We start from the raw sequence: 20600 nt of genomic DNA on the forward strand, positions 1-20600 counted from the left end.
GCCCTTGGCTTTAGGAGGAACAAACAAATTCTATAACCAAAGATGATGCACTGCACACTGGAAAATCTCTGAATAGCAAGGAATTGCCTGTATTCTACACAGTGAGGTATAAGGACATGAGGCCTGTGTGATACTTTCATCTGACACATCTGGTAATAGCTGCTGTCTGGGACAATCACCTCATTAGACATGACTGATTGTGTCAGTCCTGTGTTATTATGCATTCTAAAATAATTTTCACTACACTGCTCTTGAGCTCTCTTCTAAAACTTTTTGATCTGCTATCAAGGGAATGCCACTGGTGACCCCTGGAAGACAGCCTTAGGATGATCAAAATGACATGTGGCAGCCACTGGCTCTGCCTGGTCAGCAGAGCAGCACAAACCTCAACACACCAGTTATATATATATCAGCAATTCAGAGCAGCACACACACATGCAGAAGTACCTTCTTTTCCCCGCTTTGAAATTTTCCCAGATCACCTTTCCTCACGTCTCTTTTCTCTGTTTTACCTCCCTGAACAATAGCCATTAGCTCCTGACACAACTGGTTGTCCTCAGAGGAACTCACAGGTCTCTTTTCTGGGCTCACACGCATGTCTAGCTGGGATGGTTTCAGGCAGCGCTCAACAGAGATCTTGGGAACAGCATGAGCACTCTGCTCGAGCTTGCTGCTGCTGCCCTCTCTAGTCTTTTGGAACCAGGCTTGGCTGCCAGTGGTGTCACGCTGCTCTGCGAGGATGCTTTCAGGGCTCTCCACTGCCCAGCGATAGGAGTTAGAGTAGGTCACGCTGGGAGAAGGGGAGTCAAACTTTTCTTCACTTTGTGGAGTGGCCTGATAGAAGCTCCGGGCAGAGGACTGGGGTTTGGATGAGTAAGAGGGCAACGGGGATTTAATGGACCTGGGAGTCGAGGAGCCAGAGAGATGAGAATGGTGAAGGCTGACTGTGGGGGAAGGGCTGGCTGCAGCAGAAGGCGAGAGATAGCCAGTGTGAGAGAGAGAGGCTTCAGGCGGAGGAGGCAATGGAGGAGTTATGGCAGGAGTGGTGCTGGGAGACACTCCCACGGTCAGAGCAATCCACTCAGATGTGACTGCCTGCACCTCTGGAGATAAGGCGCGGCGCGTGAAAGGCAAAGGCGGAGGAGTTGGTGTATGGAGCAGCTCAGAGCTGGGAGACTTGAAGGAGACAAAAGCAGGAGAGAAAAAGAAAGAAATGAACAAAAAATAATAAAGGAAATACTAAACCAAGCAAAAGTAAAAGGAGAGAGAGCAAGTGTAGAGAGAAGCAGATCTGTGACCATGTGCATAAATTTTCTACGGGTGGTGCGCCCTGTTGGAGAACATGCTGTTCACAGCAACTGACAGGGCCCAGTCTGTGTCTGTGCTGCTAATACCCTTCTCCAGACCTTGTCAGGATCCCAGACACAAAACATCTTGTGGAAGACCTCTGACTTCATACCATATGCCTTAAGTCCCTCAGGGAGCAGTTGAAGCCACCATGCATGATGGCAGAATGCAGCATTTGATTGGCTTGGCAACAAGAGCTGGGGACCCAGCAGCTCACACTGCAGACCCAGACAGAATTCACCGATGCAATGAATTTTGACTCTATACAACTCTAGCAGGAGCAATGCCTTCTCCTCAAGAAATCTTCATAGAGGAAGCTGCGCAGGAGAAGGGGACCAAAAGGGCCACCTGTAGCTATTTGCTCTCTAGGTGATTAAACCAGGTTTTATGCTTACAAGGGCAGAACACACAACCAATTCTTGCCCTTAGCTCTTACCACCGGCGACATCAGTGAGAACAACTACATTAGTGCTGGTCAGAGTAGTTCTCAGTCCTCTGCCAAGTTAGGCAAAAAAGTAGGGAGAGAATTGATTTACTAGGGAAGGAATCAAAAGAATAGCAAAGGAAACAAAAAAAAAGGTGTATATGATCCCTTCCACCAACAGGAGAAGCTTGCAGAAAGCTTGTGGCAGATAGGCCACAGCTATGGAGAGACTGCCAAGCTCAAACAGAAACGCTCATCTGAGGTCCACTTTGACAGGGAATCCTAAAAAAGCAACAAGCTTTTCCTCTTTACACAGTGGCTAAGACTAAAACCACTCCTTTTCGAGAACATCCAGACAGACAACAGGCATATGAGTCATGGCATTTTTTTTCCCATCCATCCTGTACTGTATATCCCTTCCTTCCAATCCCAATTCTTCACTTATGTTCCTTGCAGTGTTGACCTCAGAATGACCTTGCTTTGATCCCAGGGGTGAGAGGGGCATGCCTCAAAACCTCGTGGCCACAACCCAGGCATGTATACTGACTTTCTTCTAATGTATTTGCAGGATGGGAGCAAAACAAAGGGATTTAGAGACTCAGTACCTCCCTGATAAGTTTTCCACAAAGAACATTCTGGGATCCCCACACAGTTATGTGCTGCCATTTTTCTGTTTGGAACTACAGTATGACTTCCAGTGAATCTAATATTCATGGAACACGCCAGACTGACCTGCTCTCGAAACCTGAGTTCATTCAGCACCCATTTCAAATAATACAGGCTGCTCAGCTGATCCTGTCTCCCAAAATTTTGGTCATGAGCTAGAATATATAGGGGCAAGTATACATCTTAATTCAAGCTGACTGGGATCAACATAATAACCATAGCAGTCTGTGACACCCTTTTACTAGTCATAATATAAAATTCAGTCATCACAGTGAAGGTCTGTAAAGTGTCAACACACACTCAGGAGAAGCTGCATCACCAATTCATTCCATCTCTGGCAGTGAAATTTAATCATGTGGCTGTGAACTATAGCCGTTTCAACCTGGCCTGGATGCAAGATACAGATCAGAGGTAAAAAGCTGGGTCTCCAAATCCCCAAATGATCCATTCATTAACCTTTCTGGTAAATGAAACATCACCTTTTCCTGCAGTTGCAGCATACTGCCGGGAGCACATGGCTTTTATGGCATGATATACTAGTCTTAGCTACAGCTTTTTTTCAGCTGTTGCTTCTTGCACAGCAATGGCAACATCCTTCTGTTCTGCAAGGTGCTGAAACTGGCTGCACTTAGTCCAAATACCTGTGGTGAAGCTGTCATGCTTCGGCTGGGGGAGAGGGACATTGGTGGGTCAGGATAGTCAATGGCATTCTTGACCACTGGCCGTTTGAGCACTTCCACGTAAGTGACAGGGAAGATGCCTTGGCGACTGGTGCCAGAGATTCTTCCTTCATACCAGTTCTCATCCACTCGTCGAATCAACGTGATCCTTTCACCCTATGGGAAGGAATAGTGATATAGTTCTGATTTTAACACATTTCATTGTTCCACAGCAGATTACATTTTTAATCTTGCTGCAGCTGACCTAAAATAATCAGTGGCTCTCAGCTTCTCTTGTTTCCAATTATGTGATCCGAACCCTAAACTCTTGGGGTGGGAATGACACTTTTCAGTTCAGATAAGGAAAAAAATGTAGATCATTTGGTGTTGACTTGGGCTGTCTGCAGACTCAGTTATGTTTGTATTTTCAAGACCCTACTTGCTAAAGCCAGTTAGAAAATGGAAAACAGCAGCTTTAGGCTGACCACAAGTCTCTCAGGGGTGTGAGCTATACAAAAAGTATGCACAGGTTTGCAGTTTAACCCAGGTTTCTCTATGCTCTCTCCTGTTTAGCTCACAAGTGATTTCCAGAGCCTTACTATAAACTGCAAGTCCCACCTTCATGTATAATTAAAAAAGAAGACAGACAAGGTCTAATCTGAGCATCAAAACAGAAGGCTGGTTGAGATGGAGAAATGCTGTGACTTTAAATATGGCTGACTTTGTTCTGAACAGCCATTACACAACCCATTCCCATCCCTTCACTCTGCAGTCAGGTCTAGCCAGTCACTTCAACACTGCAGAATTTTGCTTGCTCAATGATTTGGCTTATACTACAAAGGTTAATCCAGTTTCCTTATTTTCTAAATCACTGTTATTGTGTGACTGTGTGCATGTCCACTGAATAGTATCAGACTGGAGGGACATGTCACCAAGTATCTAATTTGCCTTGCAGAGCCAGGCTTGCAGTACTTGCGCTCAAAGTACCTTCTCAGTTAACCCTAAAGAAGCAACTGACACTGCTTGATTCAGCCTACCTGCAACAATAACTGCAATGAATTAAATAACTGTGGAGTAAAAACATGGATGATGAGAAGGAATCCTTCCTGAATACAGAGTTCATCTTATTGGAGCTTTCATTTGGAAATTGCAAGTTACTAGTGTTAAAAACATCACTGTATCTGGATTCAATCCATCAGCACAACAAAAATCCTACCTTTCTGAAGGACATTTCCACTTGGGTATCCCCATTGAAGTTGAATTTAGCAATAGCATCTCCATATTCCAATACTTGCAATGGTAGTGGCTTTTTGGGCTGAGCTTTCTCAGCTGGTGGAAGGAGCTAGAGCAAACAAATAGCATCAGGTAAATCTCATAGGAAAAGCCCATAAACTGGTCACTGGCAGAAATGGAGTAGACAAAGAGAACACCTGCAAGGAAAGTAGCTACCTCTATGTATGATCGTGGGAAGATGCCAACTCTGCCATGGTGTTCACCTTCGAACCAGTTCTGGTCAATCTGCTTGTAAATGTAAACAATATCTCCTTTCTGCAGAGGGAGTTCCCTGTTAACAACACAAGCACTCCATCAGAACTTCACTGGAGAACAGAAGTGTTCTTTTTATGTCCAGCAACCTCTAAGTACCAAGGTCTGCATCAGCCTATTGATACACATCGTGCACCACCCCAAGCAAAAGCTAAATATTGAGAACTACTCTGTTTGTATTGTCATGTGCAGGGACTCTTTGCTCTTTGCGCATCCTGTCAAAAAAGCCAGCCTATGAGGGACTTCCTAACCACACACTCTATAGAAGCAATGAGGTCAAGCTTAAGCCAAAGATGACACTGGCTGCTTTTCATGTTGGATAAGATGAACAGCCCTCAATTTTGAAACAGTCATGTCACAGGTGCCTTCCAACATGACACATGATTTTAATGTGAGCTAATTTGTTGATTAGATTAACCTCCTCACATGCTGGAGTTGATCCTGCAATGATTACATTTCTGGTCAGCCTGTGGTTGTGCAACCGCTGACCTCAACTAGGCTAACAAGTGGGATTTCAATCTACAGTCTTCAGTTCTAAATTCAGTAATGTCTGCAACTTGAAGAACATTCACCATGGGCAGCTTGTACTAGGCTCATAAACTTACTACTTGGATCCCCAGAGTAAAACAATCAACCCAGCCTTTCCTAGCACGTTTATCACAAGCTCTCCTTCTGTCTGGCACCCTGGTATATTCTGCTCACAGGACACACCTTATATCTGTCCCAGTTTTACTAGAGGTGCTGGGGAGATCCTGTTTAAATCAGTACAAATCATCACCTGTACAACACATTACAAAAATATGCCCAGAACATTAGCACCTGAGAAGAAAAACAACAGGTCCTTCACTGAATTCTGTTCTTTCTTCTCTCCTAGCAATATGAAAATGAGAGCTTCTCCAGGATCATGCAGAGGGAAAGGCCTTCCAGGTCTTCTCTACAAAGCAGTGTTTCCCCAAAAGAAAATGTAGGCATGTGTGATTCACCCAAAGGACCACAACAGGGTTTGGAGGTACAACAATGACATCAGGAACATCCACTCTATGTATCCACAAATGCCAGGAGAGTAGTGACCACTCTGCTCACTTACAGGTCCTGAGTCAAGGGCTCATCTACACACTTAAAACTAAGCATCTGTTTAAGTCCCTTCTGCTTTGGGCTGTGCTTGGCATAGTGAAACACAGAGAATGCTGCTCTCCTGTGGCTCCAACCACCCTCAGAGGAGTTCTCACTTCTTCCAGTAAAGAATGTGAGCTTGCCTTAAAAATCACATGGGATAGAGATGCACTGAGAAATAAGACATTTTCCTTAAGGTCCTTCAGAAGCTACGATCTGCAAGACTCATATTACTTTCCCCTGCCTTACTATGGACACCTTTGCTTTGAGCTGCTGGAAAGACACTCACAAAACATAAATCCAATTGCATGACACTTCATAAATGCTGTACCCTAGAGGAGAAAGCAGAGGAATAACACTCAAGGCAGTCATAACAAGCCATACTCACTTTAGTGTCTGTGCTTTAAAGTCAAACTTGGCTCTAGCAGGTCTCATCTAGAGGTCAAAAGAAATCAACATATTAAAATAATAACTAGGTTTTCAACCCTCTTCTGAGGAAGAGCACCCAACTCTTCTATAGCTAACATTAGCATGGGGGGAAAATGGATGCAGGTATTGTGCTACAAGCTTGCGTGCAACTGGTATTACAGACCAAGTATGCTGGATGGGCATCTCCCACCAGGACACAAAGTGCCAACCTCTGGTATAGCAGCAACTAAGAAATGGATTTAACAGCAGTAAACTTTTAAATGTGACTAACCCTGATAAATGAAAGCTGCTCCAGTAACTGAAATTACTGGGGCTCCAGGACAAAATTTCTCTTGACACTTGAAAAGAAAAGCAAAATTTAGTAGTTGAGACAAAACAGTAGGATATTATTGGATGTGGTTTTTATTGATTATTACCTGGCCCTGTTGAATACTGCAATATGACCCATGTGCTCTGTATCCATTGGTAGGAAACAGACAAAGGTGAGGAGGAAATACAAATAAATGAAGCACATGTCTAAAAAAGTCTTCAGTGGCTACAAAGCCAAAAAGGATGTTGACAGCAGGCCTGGGCTTTAGAGTTGATCTAGTTGGCTGATTTTCTAATGGCCAGAAAATATTCAGACAATTTTAAAGTCACTTTGGTAATAGAACATAAAATAGGTAGTAGTCACATTCATGAGGCTCCAGAGCATTTGAAACTAAAGGGCAGACAGGTGAACTCTATCCACACAGGTGACCACCTCAGCCACCACCACAATGCAGCACCTCTGGGGAAACAGAGCTGCTGCCAAGAGCCCATCAGCAATCCATGGGAGGCAGAAAAGGCATTTGGTCATGACGCCTGGACTAGCATCCATCCCTCAGGATGCTCAGAGCTCAGGAGACTTGGGCTCTTGGAAAAACCATCTTCCTCTTCCTTTGTCTCTTCCACAAAGTCCAGCCAGGTCATAGGCAGTGAAATATGCTTGGACTTTTTCAGTTTGTTTCTAAAGGACATTAAGCATATTTCAAGAGAAGAAACAGTGTATTTTTACAAAAAAAGACCCCTCTGTGGCGGTCACCTGGCCAGGATCAACAAGACATGAAGTTTCTAAGCATAAGGCACAGACAAGAAGACAATGTAGCAATATGATGCAAAAGATGTAGAATGCCTTTGATTCACTTAGTAGCTGATATTTAAAGGCATGCATCACAGGTGTGCACCAGCAATCCTTAGCAGGCATGCTTTAATATATGCAGCTTGCTATAGAGATATCAATTAATTTACCAGGCACAAGAGTCAAAGCAGATCTAAATGAAGCCAGAATGGGAAAGGCGAAGGTGGAAAAAAAAGAACAAAACAACAAACGACATTCTCTGAAGAGCTAATGTCGGCCTAAAGCACAACATTGTGAGAGGCAATTATTGCTTTGGGTCAAGCAGCAGACTGAGGTAACTAAAACAGACCTCTGACCCAGATTTCCTCTTTGCTGTATCGTCTACATTTAGGAGGTCCCCAAATCGCTCATTAGTGATAAATTGATGGTGCGTTGGAATAACCCCTGTGTGCCTTCTAGCTGCAATATCAGCTTCTTCTTGCTCACGTTTAAGCCGTCTCTGGTCCTCTAAAAGTTTCTGCCATAAAATTGCATAAAATGGGCAGTAAATCATCTAGTTAAAGGCATTCAAAAACTGCCATAAATGTTACTAAAATTCCTGAGGTCCCTGCAAATAGCTGGGGTTTTACAGTTCAAAATCAAATACTGATTCTACTAACTACGCAATACCCTTTCATTTTGCAAGCACAGAAGGTACATCAACACTATGGCATAACTGAAATCCACCTCATACAGAGGATCTGATCCAAAGTTGATGGAAGTCAATGAGTTTTTCTAAGTTTTGAGCAGCTCCTGGGAGCTTCTAAGAAGATTGCTGATAATGCAGAGAACTGATCCAAACCCCCTTCAACCAACAAGGAATTTCTCTCATTGACTTTCAAGAGACCTGAATCAGCCCCACTGGTAAGTTCTGAGGCACTGAACTCCCCAGAGCTTTGCAAGGAGCTTAGGAAGCTGTGTAGCCACATTCAGGTTATCCCACGCTTCCTTTGGGCTTGTGTAACAGACTTCATAAAATAAATAAACAAACCACAAGGAATTATTTAGGACTTCTAAAGTCTCCAGCACAATAATGGAAATGTGCATTCTCAAAAGTACCTGGGCAGAAGGATTCTTCTGCCTTTTGGGGAGGACTGTATGCTGAAGAGTTCAACTCTGTGCTAACTCATTTGAAGCCAGCAGGCCTTATTGAATTCAGAGTTTTGATCTTACATGAGTTTTCACACTGGATTTTGGAAATGGGGAAATTACTAACTGTTTCACAGGAGAAGACAGCAAAAATACATTTTTCACACAGGAATTAAGAGCAGGTTTTACCATATTTCAAAACACACATAAACATTATTTGAACATAGAAAGTTAACACTAAAAATAAAACTTTATTTTTCCCCTCTCCCAGGTACAGGAAATTAATTTCAGCTTAATTCTTGGAAAGCAATCACTTTTTAACTTCTTTAACTCAGCTTGAATACAGCCAGTGCTGAAAAGTCTATAGGGTTTTCCTATTTTGGCTTGTCCCAGCATTGCCCAGTCATTTCAAAAAGGACTGCTATGTTCTATTATAAACAACTTTAGACACCATAAAGAATTCTAGTTTGCACTGAAGGAAAACTTCCCACTTTCTGATAGCTTAAGATATCTTACACTTGCTGTTCAAAACCCTAGGATGCCCACAGGCAAATACTGTTTTCCCCAGTGTGATTAGTACCAACTCACGTGGCTTGCATGAAGAACAATTACAGACTAACCATCTTTATCTGAGAGTACTGGGGTGTTGGACCACATTTCGCATACACCTCCAACCTTTTTATATTATCTAAAGTCCCTATATATAATTTTGTGCAATTGATAAGAACTATCAGGTTAATTTAAAACAAAAGCTTAACTGCACTACACAAATTATACATCAAATCAGTGGCAGAGATAGCATTGAAATTAAAATGTACTAGTTCCTGTTTGATGCTCAAACTTGCAGTACATATAGCCATGGACATCCAAGCTGTCCTTATATAAGGTTGAATGCTATATTTCTTCTATGTGGAGCTGCTACAACTGTTATTATGCCTTAAAGAAGGGCATTACCTCTTTGTCATCATGCCGCCTGCGGATAATTTCTTCTGGAGTTTCCATGTAATCAACTGGTACAAAGTGCCTTGGTGATTCTGAATCTACTTCAAAACAACATAAGGAAGTTAAAATACAGATGGATTTATCTAGCATAACCAGAAAGGAAAAAAATAGATATTTTTAAACAATTTGTTTCCATTATGACAGTAAGGATTTTCAATTGCCATTGACTGAATTGCCAATCAGATGCTGGTAATTTATCCATTTTCATTTTTTTCCCTTTTGGGCTATATGTGTGAACAAAGATCCAAAAACAAGAAGAAAACAATGGTACAGGAAAGTGTAAATACATAGAAAGACGTTGTAACGAAAAGATTCACTGCCATCAAAGAACGATTTGGCATTTTACTGTTGAGAAAAGTTTAATACACACACACGAATGCACGCACACATACAACTAGACCTTGAGAAACTACTCCTTAAAGCAAATCATCTGGGTTTGTTTTATAATTCCCATGTGTGTAAATGATACAGGACTAGAAATATCTCATGTTAAGATTCTTGCATCCCCAGAGCTGCTTGAGAGATAAACTGAACCTGATGTGATTAGAAAGGCAGAGGAAATCGTTTCTCAGAAGTGCAGCTGTTAACAAGTCCTGAACAGAAATGCTCAGCAAGACACGCAAAGGACATTAGACACACTAGGAAAAAATAAAAAAGAGTCAGGGGATGCAAAGGTAGGGAATAAAAATGCAAAGGTTGTAAAAGAAAAAGGGAGGAGAAAGGAAGCAAGAAAACAGATGAAGAGAAACTGATAAAGAACACAAAAACCACCTCCTAGGTACGTCCCAAGTTCACTTTGCGGGTTGTTGTTTGTGTCCAGGCTGTGACAGAGGGCATATGGAACACTGTTTAAGGAGTCAGGAGTGTCAGCCCGGCCCATGAAGCTATCTCGGCTAGATCCCATGGTGGGGAAGGAGCCAAGCCTCTCCACAATGTCAAAGGAAGACAGGCGCCTGGGGGCAAGAGGCCTGCTTCTGGAGAACAGTTGGTGCTGGGAGTGGTGACTCTTGTTTCCTGCATTCCCCTGCAGCTGTAGTGGGTCATCTGGGTTGTCAGGGCTGGGGACTGCCAGGCTTGCCAGGCAGTCTGGGGATGGAGTTCTGCAGGTTTTGTGTTGGAAGGGCTTTTTCAATCGAAATGGGAGTGGGCTCATTAGGTAGACATTTCTGGGGAGCATGTGCCTGTCCCCATAGACATCCCCTTTGGAATCAGGGTTCCTGGAGGCCTGCTGCTGTTCATGCCTTCGGATGGTAGTGAACCTGGTGTAAGAAGCAGGGCATGCGCCCTTGCATCTGTTGATTTTATGCTTCTGAGGCCCATTGAGGTTGCTGCTGCTGCTGCCGCCACTGTCATTGGAGGCATTTGAGAGAAGATCTATTTCATCTGTGCAAGCTGAAAGTGTGTCCATAGGGATGGCATCACTGACATCCGAAGCCGTGTCCTCCACATTGCTGCAGGAGTGGGAGGATTTGTCTGCCAAGCAGGCAGCATCCTTCTCTTCTTGGTGGGCTTTTGACAAATCCAGAAGAATCTCTGCAGAGTATGCAGCACTCAGACAAAGTTTAGACTGAAGAGAAGTGGTGGATTTGTTTTGTCCAGTGGAAAAGTCAAGCGAGGGCATTGATCGGGATCTCTCGATCAGCTGCTCAAAGGCACTGATACGGGAGGAAACAGTGTCTTTGGGGATCTGCTCTGAATCCTCTCGACTAAGGCTGTGCTCCATCTTGTCCTTTGCTTCATTCTCAAACTGAGATGCAATATCCTTCACGCTGCAGGAGGAGACTGTGTCCAAATGGATCCTGGATCGGTTGATCTGGTGCATATCTTTATACAGCGTTGTAAACTCCATCCCACTCTTCCTGGAGGCAGGGAACAGGTAGCCTTTCCTAGAGTTGGTGCCATACTCCTGCAGGCTCATGGTACTGCCGGATTTGATGGCATATTCTTGCTTTGACTTCATCAAGATGTTTTCTATGCTTTCCCCTATATCTACCATGAAAGCCTTTTTATTATCAAACAAGGCAATGGAGCTACGAAGGTTTTCGCAGCTTTGAGCTTTCTCATGAGACAGCAAGACACCCATCTTGTCCTGCACAAGAGCAGCTGGAGCTGCTAGTTTGGGTTTGAATTTAGAAGGGAGGATTTCAGTAATGCAGGCTTTTGCAGCTGATAAGGGCTTCTTATGTTTACATGCGTGACCTAACATACCGGTATGACTAGTGTTAAAGGTTCGGCTATTAACTGAAGAGGGTGCAGTCATATGAGCATTCCCACCTTTACGATCCACTGGTAAGCATGCAGAATAAAATAAATACAACCTGTTAGCTTAAGTGCTAGAAAGCTATTGACAAAGGAGAAAGAACATGCTTGGATTTCATAAAATGCACTTTAAAGAAAATTCCAAAACAAAGAAAAGCAGGAAAAAATTGCAAACAAAGCCGCACAGTAGGTGAAGTGCTGCTAATGTCTCTAAAATGAGAGGCTTGGCCAGAAGCAGATCTGGAGCACTTTGAAGGTACCCTCCTAAAAAGTGCTAAGCATCATCCAGGGAAGCTGTGGCACCATGGAAAAGGGCAGCTGAACTCTGGGAAAGATCAGGGTGTCAGCAAGAATGCAGAGGCACTAACATTGAAAATGGCTTAATACCAAGCCTGTAATCACACCTACTATGGTCTCACCACAGTGCTTGCCAAACAGTTTATTCCTGGGAGAGAGAAAACAGTCAGTGGCTGACTGTGCTAGCACAAGCACGCCACATCAGCTGACCTTGCCCAAGAGACAGATGCTTGCTTAGAGATCCCCCATACTAAGAATAAGCTGAGTGTCCTTCACACAATGTGGTTGATCATGTTTGCTTTAAAATTCAAGGAGTCATTTCAGGACATTATTTTTTTTTAAGGATACAGTCTGGTTTCAGTTTAGACTTTTAGGTCTGTTTCCAATTTGAGTTCAAATTCAAATATCAAAATAATCATTCAATTGCCACTTGGGGAACAATAACTGAACAGATTTTTTTTTTTGTTCAGATTCAGTTTGACTCCCTGCCCTACAGGCCTGACAAAATGCTGAAAAACAGCTAGAAGATGGAGACAGAGACCTTTTTGGTGTGATGTACTATTTTTAGGGAGAGCAGTTCAGAAACCCAACACATTCCTTCTCCAGTCCTCTCCCCATCTCAAGCCATTTTTAGGTTGAAGTTGGCTCAGACATACATTCCCCAGTACAACTCCCTGACGGGAGTCAGGCTCTTCCTTGTCTTGCTCTCCTAGAGAGCCTGCAATGGGGGGAGGAAAGGGGAAGAGATTGGTCTCTTCTGGCTCACAGTCCCAGAGCCTGCAGGCCTGGTTCAAACAGCAATTGCTAGTGCAGTGTCCCATGCATTCCCTCTACATCCCTGGCAGGCAGGAGGCTGTGGAGCACATGGCACCAGCTACACCAGGGTAGCCAGACCAGCAGACTGGGGTGGCCTGCTGAGATACTGCAGCGGGAATAACAGAAAAGGCAGGGAAGGGCTCTAGCATGGCAAGGCAGTGGGAGCAGATGGACAGCAAGGCAAACCTAAGCTGCCTCGAGGAAGAACATGAGGGTGTGGGATGTGGCTGAGGTGCTGGATGGAGGGAGTTGGTCTCTCTTGGGAAGAGGAACCTGGATCAGTTAAAGGTGTCATGAAAAATATTGACCAGTGTGGTCTGAGAGAAAAAAGGAGGGAATACTGGGGATGGCAGGAAGGGAGGACAGCATTAATCTCAATTGGCTTGAACAGGACTCTAAACCCTGCAGCAGTTTGTCCCATATCACCTGGTTTTTGACACTGTGCAGAATGGAGAAGAGGTTAGTGCCCTGACCACCTACCTTTTGTGGAAGCAGAGCTCGAAGGTCGCTTGAGACCACTCAGCCCCTGGAATGGGATATCTCCACCTTCCAGCACACTCTTGTAAATCTGTCTTTCATTCTCCAAGGCAGCAGGGTCCCCCAAAACTTGCTCCGACTCCCTCTTCACTGCATGGTAGTTGGGTGAATAGGTGGAGCTGGAATACACAAAAAATGGGGAGGGACACCAGGGTGTCACTTCTGTTTGTTGAGAGCTTCACGTAAGGTAAGAAAAAACCACACTTTTCAACCCAGAATAGACTGTATATGAAGAACTGGTGCTGAATGAAGGGGTCATGAATACACTGTGATAATGTTCTAGGTTTGGCACTACCAAAGCATTCTCCACCTTAGTGGATGTGGAACACTCCTGGCTCAGTCCCCCAGGAAACAGGTGGCAGGAAAGCACTCCTCTGTTCTACAGATGAGACAACAGTCAGAGCAGATGCATGATTTCTTTGCAGACACAGAGAAATTCACTGGCTAACTGGAAGTAGCACAAATATGTCCCAGCTCCCAGTTCTCTCTCGTTAAACACTAGCCATGCCTGTCTCTTGCTTACAAAGTACAGCTGCTCAGGAGTTCACCTCAACCAGTTCAGCTTCCCAGTCAACACTACAATTCAAGACTCCTAGAATAATTTGTGAAGCCCATTAGCGAGGAACTGTGCAGAGAAGCAATAGGACAGGGCTGTAGATACCACTGTTTTAATTGCCAAAGAAATTTCCAGATGTGCAGAGTTAAGCTTCGTCTCAGGCTTCCACTATGGGGAATAAGAAACCCTGGACTTCAGCTCTATCACACAGATATATAAACAATTTCAATTTCAGAGGCTTTTAATGACTGGAAATGCATTGAAAATCCATTTTCTAGTCATGAACCTATGAAAAAGTATGCTCATACATCTCATTTCTATATTTCACTGTTTTCTCTCTAAAAGATTAACCTACAATACCATGGTATAAATGGCCTTTCAAGTGTAAAAACTTACTGAGCAATCAGACTGTTTTCCTAAAAGCTAAGCTCATCTGATCACCAGTTCTTGTGCTCAACCAGGCTCTTTAGAATAAGATGGAGTCTCACACAAAGCTACTCTGGGCCAAAGCATGACTGCTGGAAAATTTGAAAAAATAAAAATATACAGATTTGCCAATTAATAGAAATATTTGACATCCTGATGTCCAAGAGTGATTCAAATTTATGTGAAGGTGGAAATGCTTGTGGTTGTTGTGAAGGTGGAAATGCCTGCTTGTTGTGGATACATTTGTACATGCATCTGTTTATTTTGGATAGATGCTGTACTTCTGAGGTAATGAGAAAGCTTCCAAACACATCAGAGGACTGGCTATGAAGGTGAAATTACACAATGTCTGGATCACAAAGATGATTTTAGTTTCCAGACAAGGAAAACCAGGTCATATGCAGTCCTATAAATTACTTTCCGAGGTAAAAGCTCATAAAATGCACCAAAAGAGGAAGGGAATACTGTCACTTTTTCTACCTGGACAATCCTCAAACAGACCTATTGCTACAAATCTCTTTGTGAGGTACCTGAGGAAGTCCTGCCAATTGCTGCAGGGAATAATGACTGCCCTGTGGTTAGTTGTTAAAAAACAAAGGGTTAAAACAATTCTCCTTTGGGAATACACCTGGGGAAGAGAGAGGAGGCATTTCACAGAATCACTTTAAAGGCTGTTCCCTTATTAAGGCCAGCAAGCAGTACTGTACTAGGGCCAAAGCAGGCTGCAAGGTCAGGACTGGGTGAATGGGACAGAAGAGCAACACTGAAAAAATAAGACAATAAACTCCTGGTTTTTCTCCCTGCTCTCTAAAGGCAGGACAAGAAAGAATGTGCAACTTCACTGGGCTTCACTCGTGTGTCCCATTCCCAGCATACCCAGGTTGCTTCCTCTCCACTGGATCAGACACTGACACTCCTGAATGTTTTGAGTGCCACAGAGAGTGCTGCCATGGGCAAAAATGGGCTATTTATGGTAATCTCTGAGATGTCCATTTATTTTATTGCTGTCTTCCTACCAAAACAAAACAAGAGTAAACAGTCATAGGAGCAACCAACAAAATGCAGCAGTGTGTGAGTTTTCCAGCAGAATGAACACAGAAGGGAACTAAGTTGAAAGTACAGGAGGCCTCTAAGGCCCCCCTGAGAGTGGTGAACACACATGGTATTAATGGGTATCTGGAGGAGAATTTGCCTTTCTTAACAAACCATCCTTGTAGAGGATCACTGTGCCTATGTACAATATGAAGTATTCAGTCCAATTACAAGGAGCAGCAGGCTAACAGTAGGAGCTGGCTCTACGGCTCATATAACTCAGTACAACGCAAGTAACTCAGCAGAGCTCTGCATTTTTTTTGTGTGTGTGTTCCCTTTTTAAGACAAATCAACTCATTTAGACAGAATATACTGCTTATTATATACTCCTCTGAAAAAGCAGTGGCACGTTAGATCTTTGAGAAATACTGTTACTGCTACCACTGTACCCTTTCTGCAGGCTGGAAAATCAATCGCATCCTTTAGATCTGCTGTGCATAACAGGGAATCAAGCAGGCATCAATCTATCATACATGTGTAACAAAAAATTTTTGTTTATTCCACACAATAATGTTACTTGCATGAAGATACAGTTGATTTGCAAACTTCATCAAGATGAAGTTAAAGGTTTGGGTTTTTTTTTAAAGACACTGCCTAGCACAATTAGCAAATCTTATCTAGACAATCCAATATCTCATGTAATCACTTCAAAATTCATTCAAGATCAAAGAGCAGATATTGCACCTGGATTCATCTAAAGGACACATATAATTCTTATGGTACATGCATTTGCCTATATCCATCCCCAAAAAATAAAACCAACCATTTGCAATGCACAACCCTGTCCTACATGGCCTCAGACTGCAAAAGAGACATCAAAAAGCAATTGAAAAACTTACTAGGAAGAATGGTCTGTGGAAGTCTCCAGAGGAGTAACACCTGCGGTATTCTGCAAAAGTCCAAACAAAGGAGTAATTGATATGCACTTACAAGTGAGGAGGAAGAAAAAGGTTTGCTTAAGTCATTTTCCATCTATTGCTTGAATATTAGCCTATAGGAGACACTGAAGTTTAAGTCTAAAATGCAGTTTAAGCTGTCAATGTCTTTGCAGAAAAGCAACAATTCCTGTGAGTTCCTTCAGGGCAGTGACAGGTTTTTAGCATAGCCGATGCCTTTTCGAAGTGCCCATTCTTTTGTCTGCAAATGAGTCATTGTGAATAAAGCCAAAAGCAAGAAGAGATAACCAGCTGGGCCATGACCAGGAGACACATGCTCGTAATTATTTCCCCAAGCTTTTCCCCCAACCGGTCACTGCCCGCCTTTGCTTTAAAGGTATATTACATTTCTGCAGCACAGTACATTCCTCAGCGTTCAAAAAAATATCAAAGCTCTAATAAGAAAAGCAACATTTCAGTTCAGTTTCCTTACTCAAGAGAAGCAATGCCAGCTGCACAGGTTCAATAGCAAAAGCCAGTTCTTATCCACTTGCTTTAAATCCATCTAATGCTTCCTAGGCACATTATTTAAAAATTGAAGGTAATTTAAGCAGAAATGCTCTATCTGGTGTCCCCTCATCTATGTGAGGACTCCTATGTAAGAAGAAAAAGCAAATCTTGGGTTTGAAAAGGCAGCTTTTTCAAGTCGTGATGAAATGCTGCAGCTTCAAAAAAACAAAAAATCAACAAAAGAAAAAAATAGAAAAAATGGCGTGTTATCAATTAATCTATCATTTCACGGTTCAAGTCCTGCAGACCCTCGAAGCAGCAGCTGCACCTGACCTGTCCTAGAAGGCCATGACAAGATGCAGCATAAGGAAAATTGTGTAAAATCTCTTGGGAATATCCAAAATCTTGGGTAGGCGTGAGCTCCTAGCACAGAGCAGGGTTTGTATGAAGGGAGGGTAGATGGCAACACGCTTGAAAGGCACGAGATGATGACGTGACACGCCAACCAAGAATTTTAAGCTGATTGCTGCTGCCTATTCATGTGAAAAATAGAGAGGGGTTTTTCTTGCAGACTCTGAACTCTAAACCCAAAAGGGGGACTGAGATGGGGGTGGGGGGCAGCTGAAAGCAAACGGGGGAGAGGGGAAATCACTGTATCTGAAATGGATTTCAAGCTGGATTCTCAGCATCACGTTCTATTATTTCTGACAGCAACACAGCAAGCCATGCAGTCAGAACGGTCAGAGCCATTATTTATCCCAACCTCATTTAATAATCATCCAGCAGTGAATAGATTAGAGCAGAGAGTTTGGAAACAGGGATTGGCAGCATGAAAAGAATAGGAAATACCTTCTGTGGCTTTTTATGTGGTGCTTTATAAAGCTTCTCCATTTTTTCTAAATCTGCCTCTAACTCAGTCTGGTAGAGGTAGAGGTCTTTTTCTAGATCAGTCTGGTTAAAGAAGGAGAAGAAGAATGGGAAAATAATGCTTAGGGTTAGGGGAAACCAAAGGAATGTTAATTTTGAAAAAAAAAGCTAGCCTTTTTAATCGAAAAAAGATGAAGGTGGTATGAACAATACACAGAAATTTACTAGCAATTAATCATGTTTCAATCATTACAGAGGAAATAGGTTTAAGCATTTAACATTCAAATCAAGAGATGCACAGGCCTGCTAGAATCTATTTCTACAAACCATAGTTACAAAACCCACCTGTAAGAAAAAAAAAAGATACTGTAACAATATGCAATATGCTGTTAGTATAATTATCACTGCAAGTCAAGATAGCAAAACCACCACTCTAAATTATGGCTGATTATGATTTAAGAATTGTTTATTAAATCAATTTACTAGCTACTAGATTGTTAGGCTAATAAGCCCAAGCCCAATTAAAAAGAAAATCACTCACAAGCACACAAACCCCAAGCAATGTTACAAAAAAAAAAAAAAAAAAGAAACCCACATACACACATACATACGCGCTGGATGCTGTAGAGCAATGTACGTGAGACACAATTACCTTTCTATCCTCTCTAGTAAGGATAGAGCAATCTCCAGGAGTATAATCCCAAATCTTTTTTGGAGGCTGATGGAAAGCAGAGGAAGGAAATGAGGAAATGAAGATAAGGAAGGACATCACAGAGAATATGGAAACCGGATTAGAACAGAGGGGGAATACAATAGGGGATTTGCATCAACACTGAAAAGAAATTATAAAAAAACAACAAACCACAACAGAGAAAGAGAGAGAAAGACGGATAAATCTGCTATAGCACAAATATTAAGAAATCATGGGGAGCAAAAGGGAACATACATGCACTCTAGAAGGGGCTATTTTCAGTAGCATGGGAGGAAATTTTTATTTTTGCAAGGAGCTCTAAGGGTTTTTGGACTCTCTAAAGGGAGCCCACAGCTGTTGGTTAAAGCATTCTTAACACAAAACCAAAACAAAATGGGGAAAACCCCCACACAATCATAAAAAGCATTTGTTTTGCTCATTCTTCTTTTCAAAAGGAAAGGGTAAAACAAGGGCCTTTGATAAAGAAAAGGGAAAATCTTTCCCACTCCCATCAGACTATGAATACATACCATGTGACCAAATGGCTGATTTTCCATTGGTGGCATTGTGGGGCAATGAGAATGCAGACTTATTACTTTTTATGTCACTGGTTTGGGGGTTTGTTTGTGGTGATTTTTGGTGGAAAGAGTGGAACACATGAAAGTTTGGGAACCAGTTATTTAAAATTCATCCTACAGGTGAAGGTGCCAATTTCAAAATAGGATTTTCCTGTTTGGATGCCCATGTAAATATCAAGGAGGATTATTCAAAGTGAAAGACCTTTGTCCTGACACTCCTATCCAAATAATTTCAAGATAGCATCCTCATTTCACCAGATATGCACCTCTCACTGATAAGACTTTGCTCTTAACTTTGTGAAAATAGAATACATTTGTTCCATTTCCAAACAAAATTAACTTCTGCTGTCTGGCAACCTTAGCATTATCCTGCATGTCCATACGGACTTCTGTAACTAGATTACACTAAATAATAAGTGTCTCTGAGTCACTGAGAGGGAAATCTCACAGTGTTAGTTATCAAAGGTGGGACTGAGCTACAACACTTTATCCAAATTCCTTTGTAGACTGCTTGGATCTGTAGTTTGAATCTGTACCACTTTACATTCTGACAACCACTGCATGGATGCAAATACTAAATACCTATTTAGTGTCCACTAGATCAGCAGCTGTAGAGGGGTAGATGGTGTTGCAAAGATTAAGGTTTGTGATTTGGAGGGAGGAACTGAAGGGTGGTAGATGAGAAAGCAGGACTTGCACCTATTTTTCCAGCCCCCTGCCTCTCCATTTACATCAAAAAGCTTAACTCGATGTTGTAACGTAAAGAGCTGGGAGAAGGTGCCCATATGTGTTTTCCCACAATGACAGAGGAAAACAACTGAGCTCTAGATGGACTGAATGTCAAGTTTTGTGAATGGGCTCCATAGAGGTGTGGAGCCACAGGTCAGAAGTGAAGGAGGGAGTGTGTGGGGATTCAGCCTCAGCAGCACACTGGAAAAGTATCCATGCTGCATAGATTCATTCACTTGTCTGCAGGGCACACCAGCAGTCCACAGGGCTGTCCAGAAATGCATGTGGGATGCTGGTCCAGCAATGTGTCATTTCAGTTGCCCTAGAAAGCACATCTACTTTCATCAGTGGGGAAAGTAACACCCTGATTGTTCTGGTGTCTCTGCAGAGCAACATGCACAGGCTCACAAGAATCCTGTGCTCCCCTTTACACACGGCGTTTCCTGCCACATCACAGAGCTGCAAATAAAGTCAGGAAGCCAGAGGAAATCATGCCTCTAGGAGCACACATTATCTCCAGCACTGGAAAAAAGCTGGTACAAAGAGAGAATCTTTGAAAAGCCCAGACACTAGCAACTATCAGCTGAAACTCTCAGCTGAGAGGCTTAACTGCTAGCTGGTCACAAAAATCTGGCCCTCCCATGACAGGAGTGAGCAAAGCTACAAAAAGCATGCTCTTTAGGCTGTGATAATGAAGTTCTGAGAGGCCTTTTCTTTCTATAAAAGTCTGAGATGGCATCCTGAATTCAAGTGCCTGATGCCGAAGCACAATTTACAGAGTACAGCATAGTTCCTCGGGGGCATGGTGCATGACTTTGAAACTGGAGCAAGCTGGCATGGGATATTGTTTCAAGGCAAGCTGTAAGGAAGCAGCACTTAACAATAGAACAATAGTGCCCTGAGCAAGGTAGAGAGCCTGTCACCAGAACAGATGCTCTGCTGAACACCAGGTGGA

General features: G+C 42.8%; 1 protein-coding gene across 11 annotated transcripts in view; it reads right to left on the reverse strand.

The window, feature by feature from the left end:
* The window catches only part of SORBS1 (sorbin and SH3 domain containing 1), a 77844-nt gene that overhangs the window by 11871 nt on the left and 45373 nt on the right, over positions 1–20600 (reverse strand). For 3 of the 11 annotated variants that reach the window (XM_071564110.1, XM_071564109.1, XM_071564108.1), the window contains 12 exons: positions 18300–18365; positions 17630–17731; positions 16235–16284; positions 13265–13440; positions 10184–11698; positions 9365–9450; positions 7632–7799; positions 6143–6189; positions 4546–4660; positions 4313–4438; positions 3079–3273; positions 448–1176 (listed from right to left, as the gene is read on the reverse strand). In XM_071564110.1, the coding sequence (XP_071420211.1) occupies positions 448–1176; positions 3079–3273; positions 4313–4438; positions 4546–4660; positions 6143–6189; positions 7632–7799; positions 9365–9450; positions 10184–11698; positions 13265–13440; positions 16235–16284; positions 17630–17731; positions 18300–18365 (3375 nt within the window). The remainder of the gene's footprint in view (positions 1–447; positions 1177–3078; positions 3274–4312; positions 4439–4545; positions 4661–6142; positions 6190–7631; positions 7800–9364; positions 9451–10183; positions 11699–13264; positions 13441–16234; positions 16285–17629; positions 17732–18299; positions 18366–20600) is intronic. The other 8 variants (XM_071564116.1, XM_071564117.1, XM_071564120.1 and 5 more) reach the window with 6 other exon arrangements.

Source organism: Pithys albifrons, chromosome 9 (genome assembly GCF_047495875.1).
Source record: "Pithys albifrons albifrons isolate INPA30051 chromosome 9, PitAlb_v1, whole genome shotgun sequence".
Lineage (NCBI taxonomy): Eukaryota > Metazoa > Chordata > Aves > Passeriformes > Thamnophilidae > Pithys > Pithys albifrons.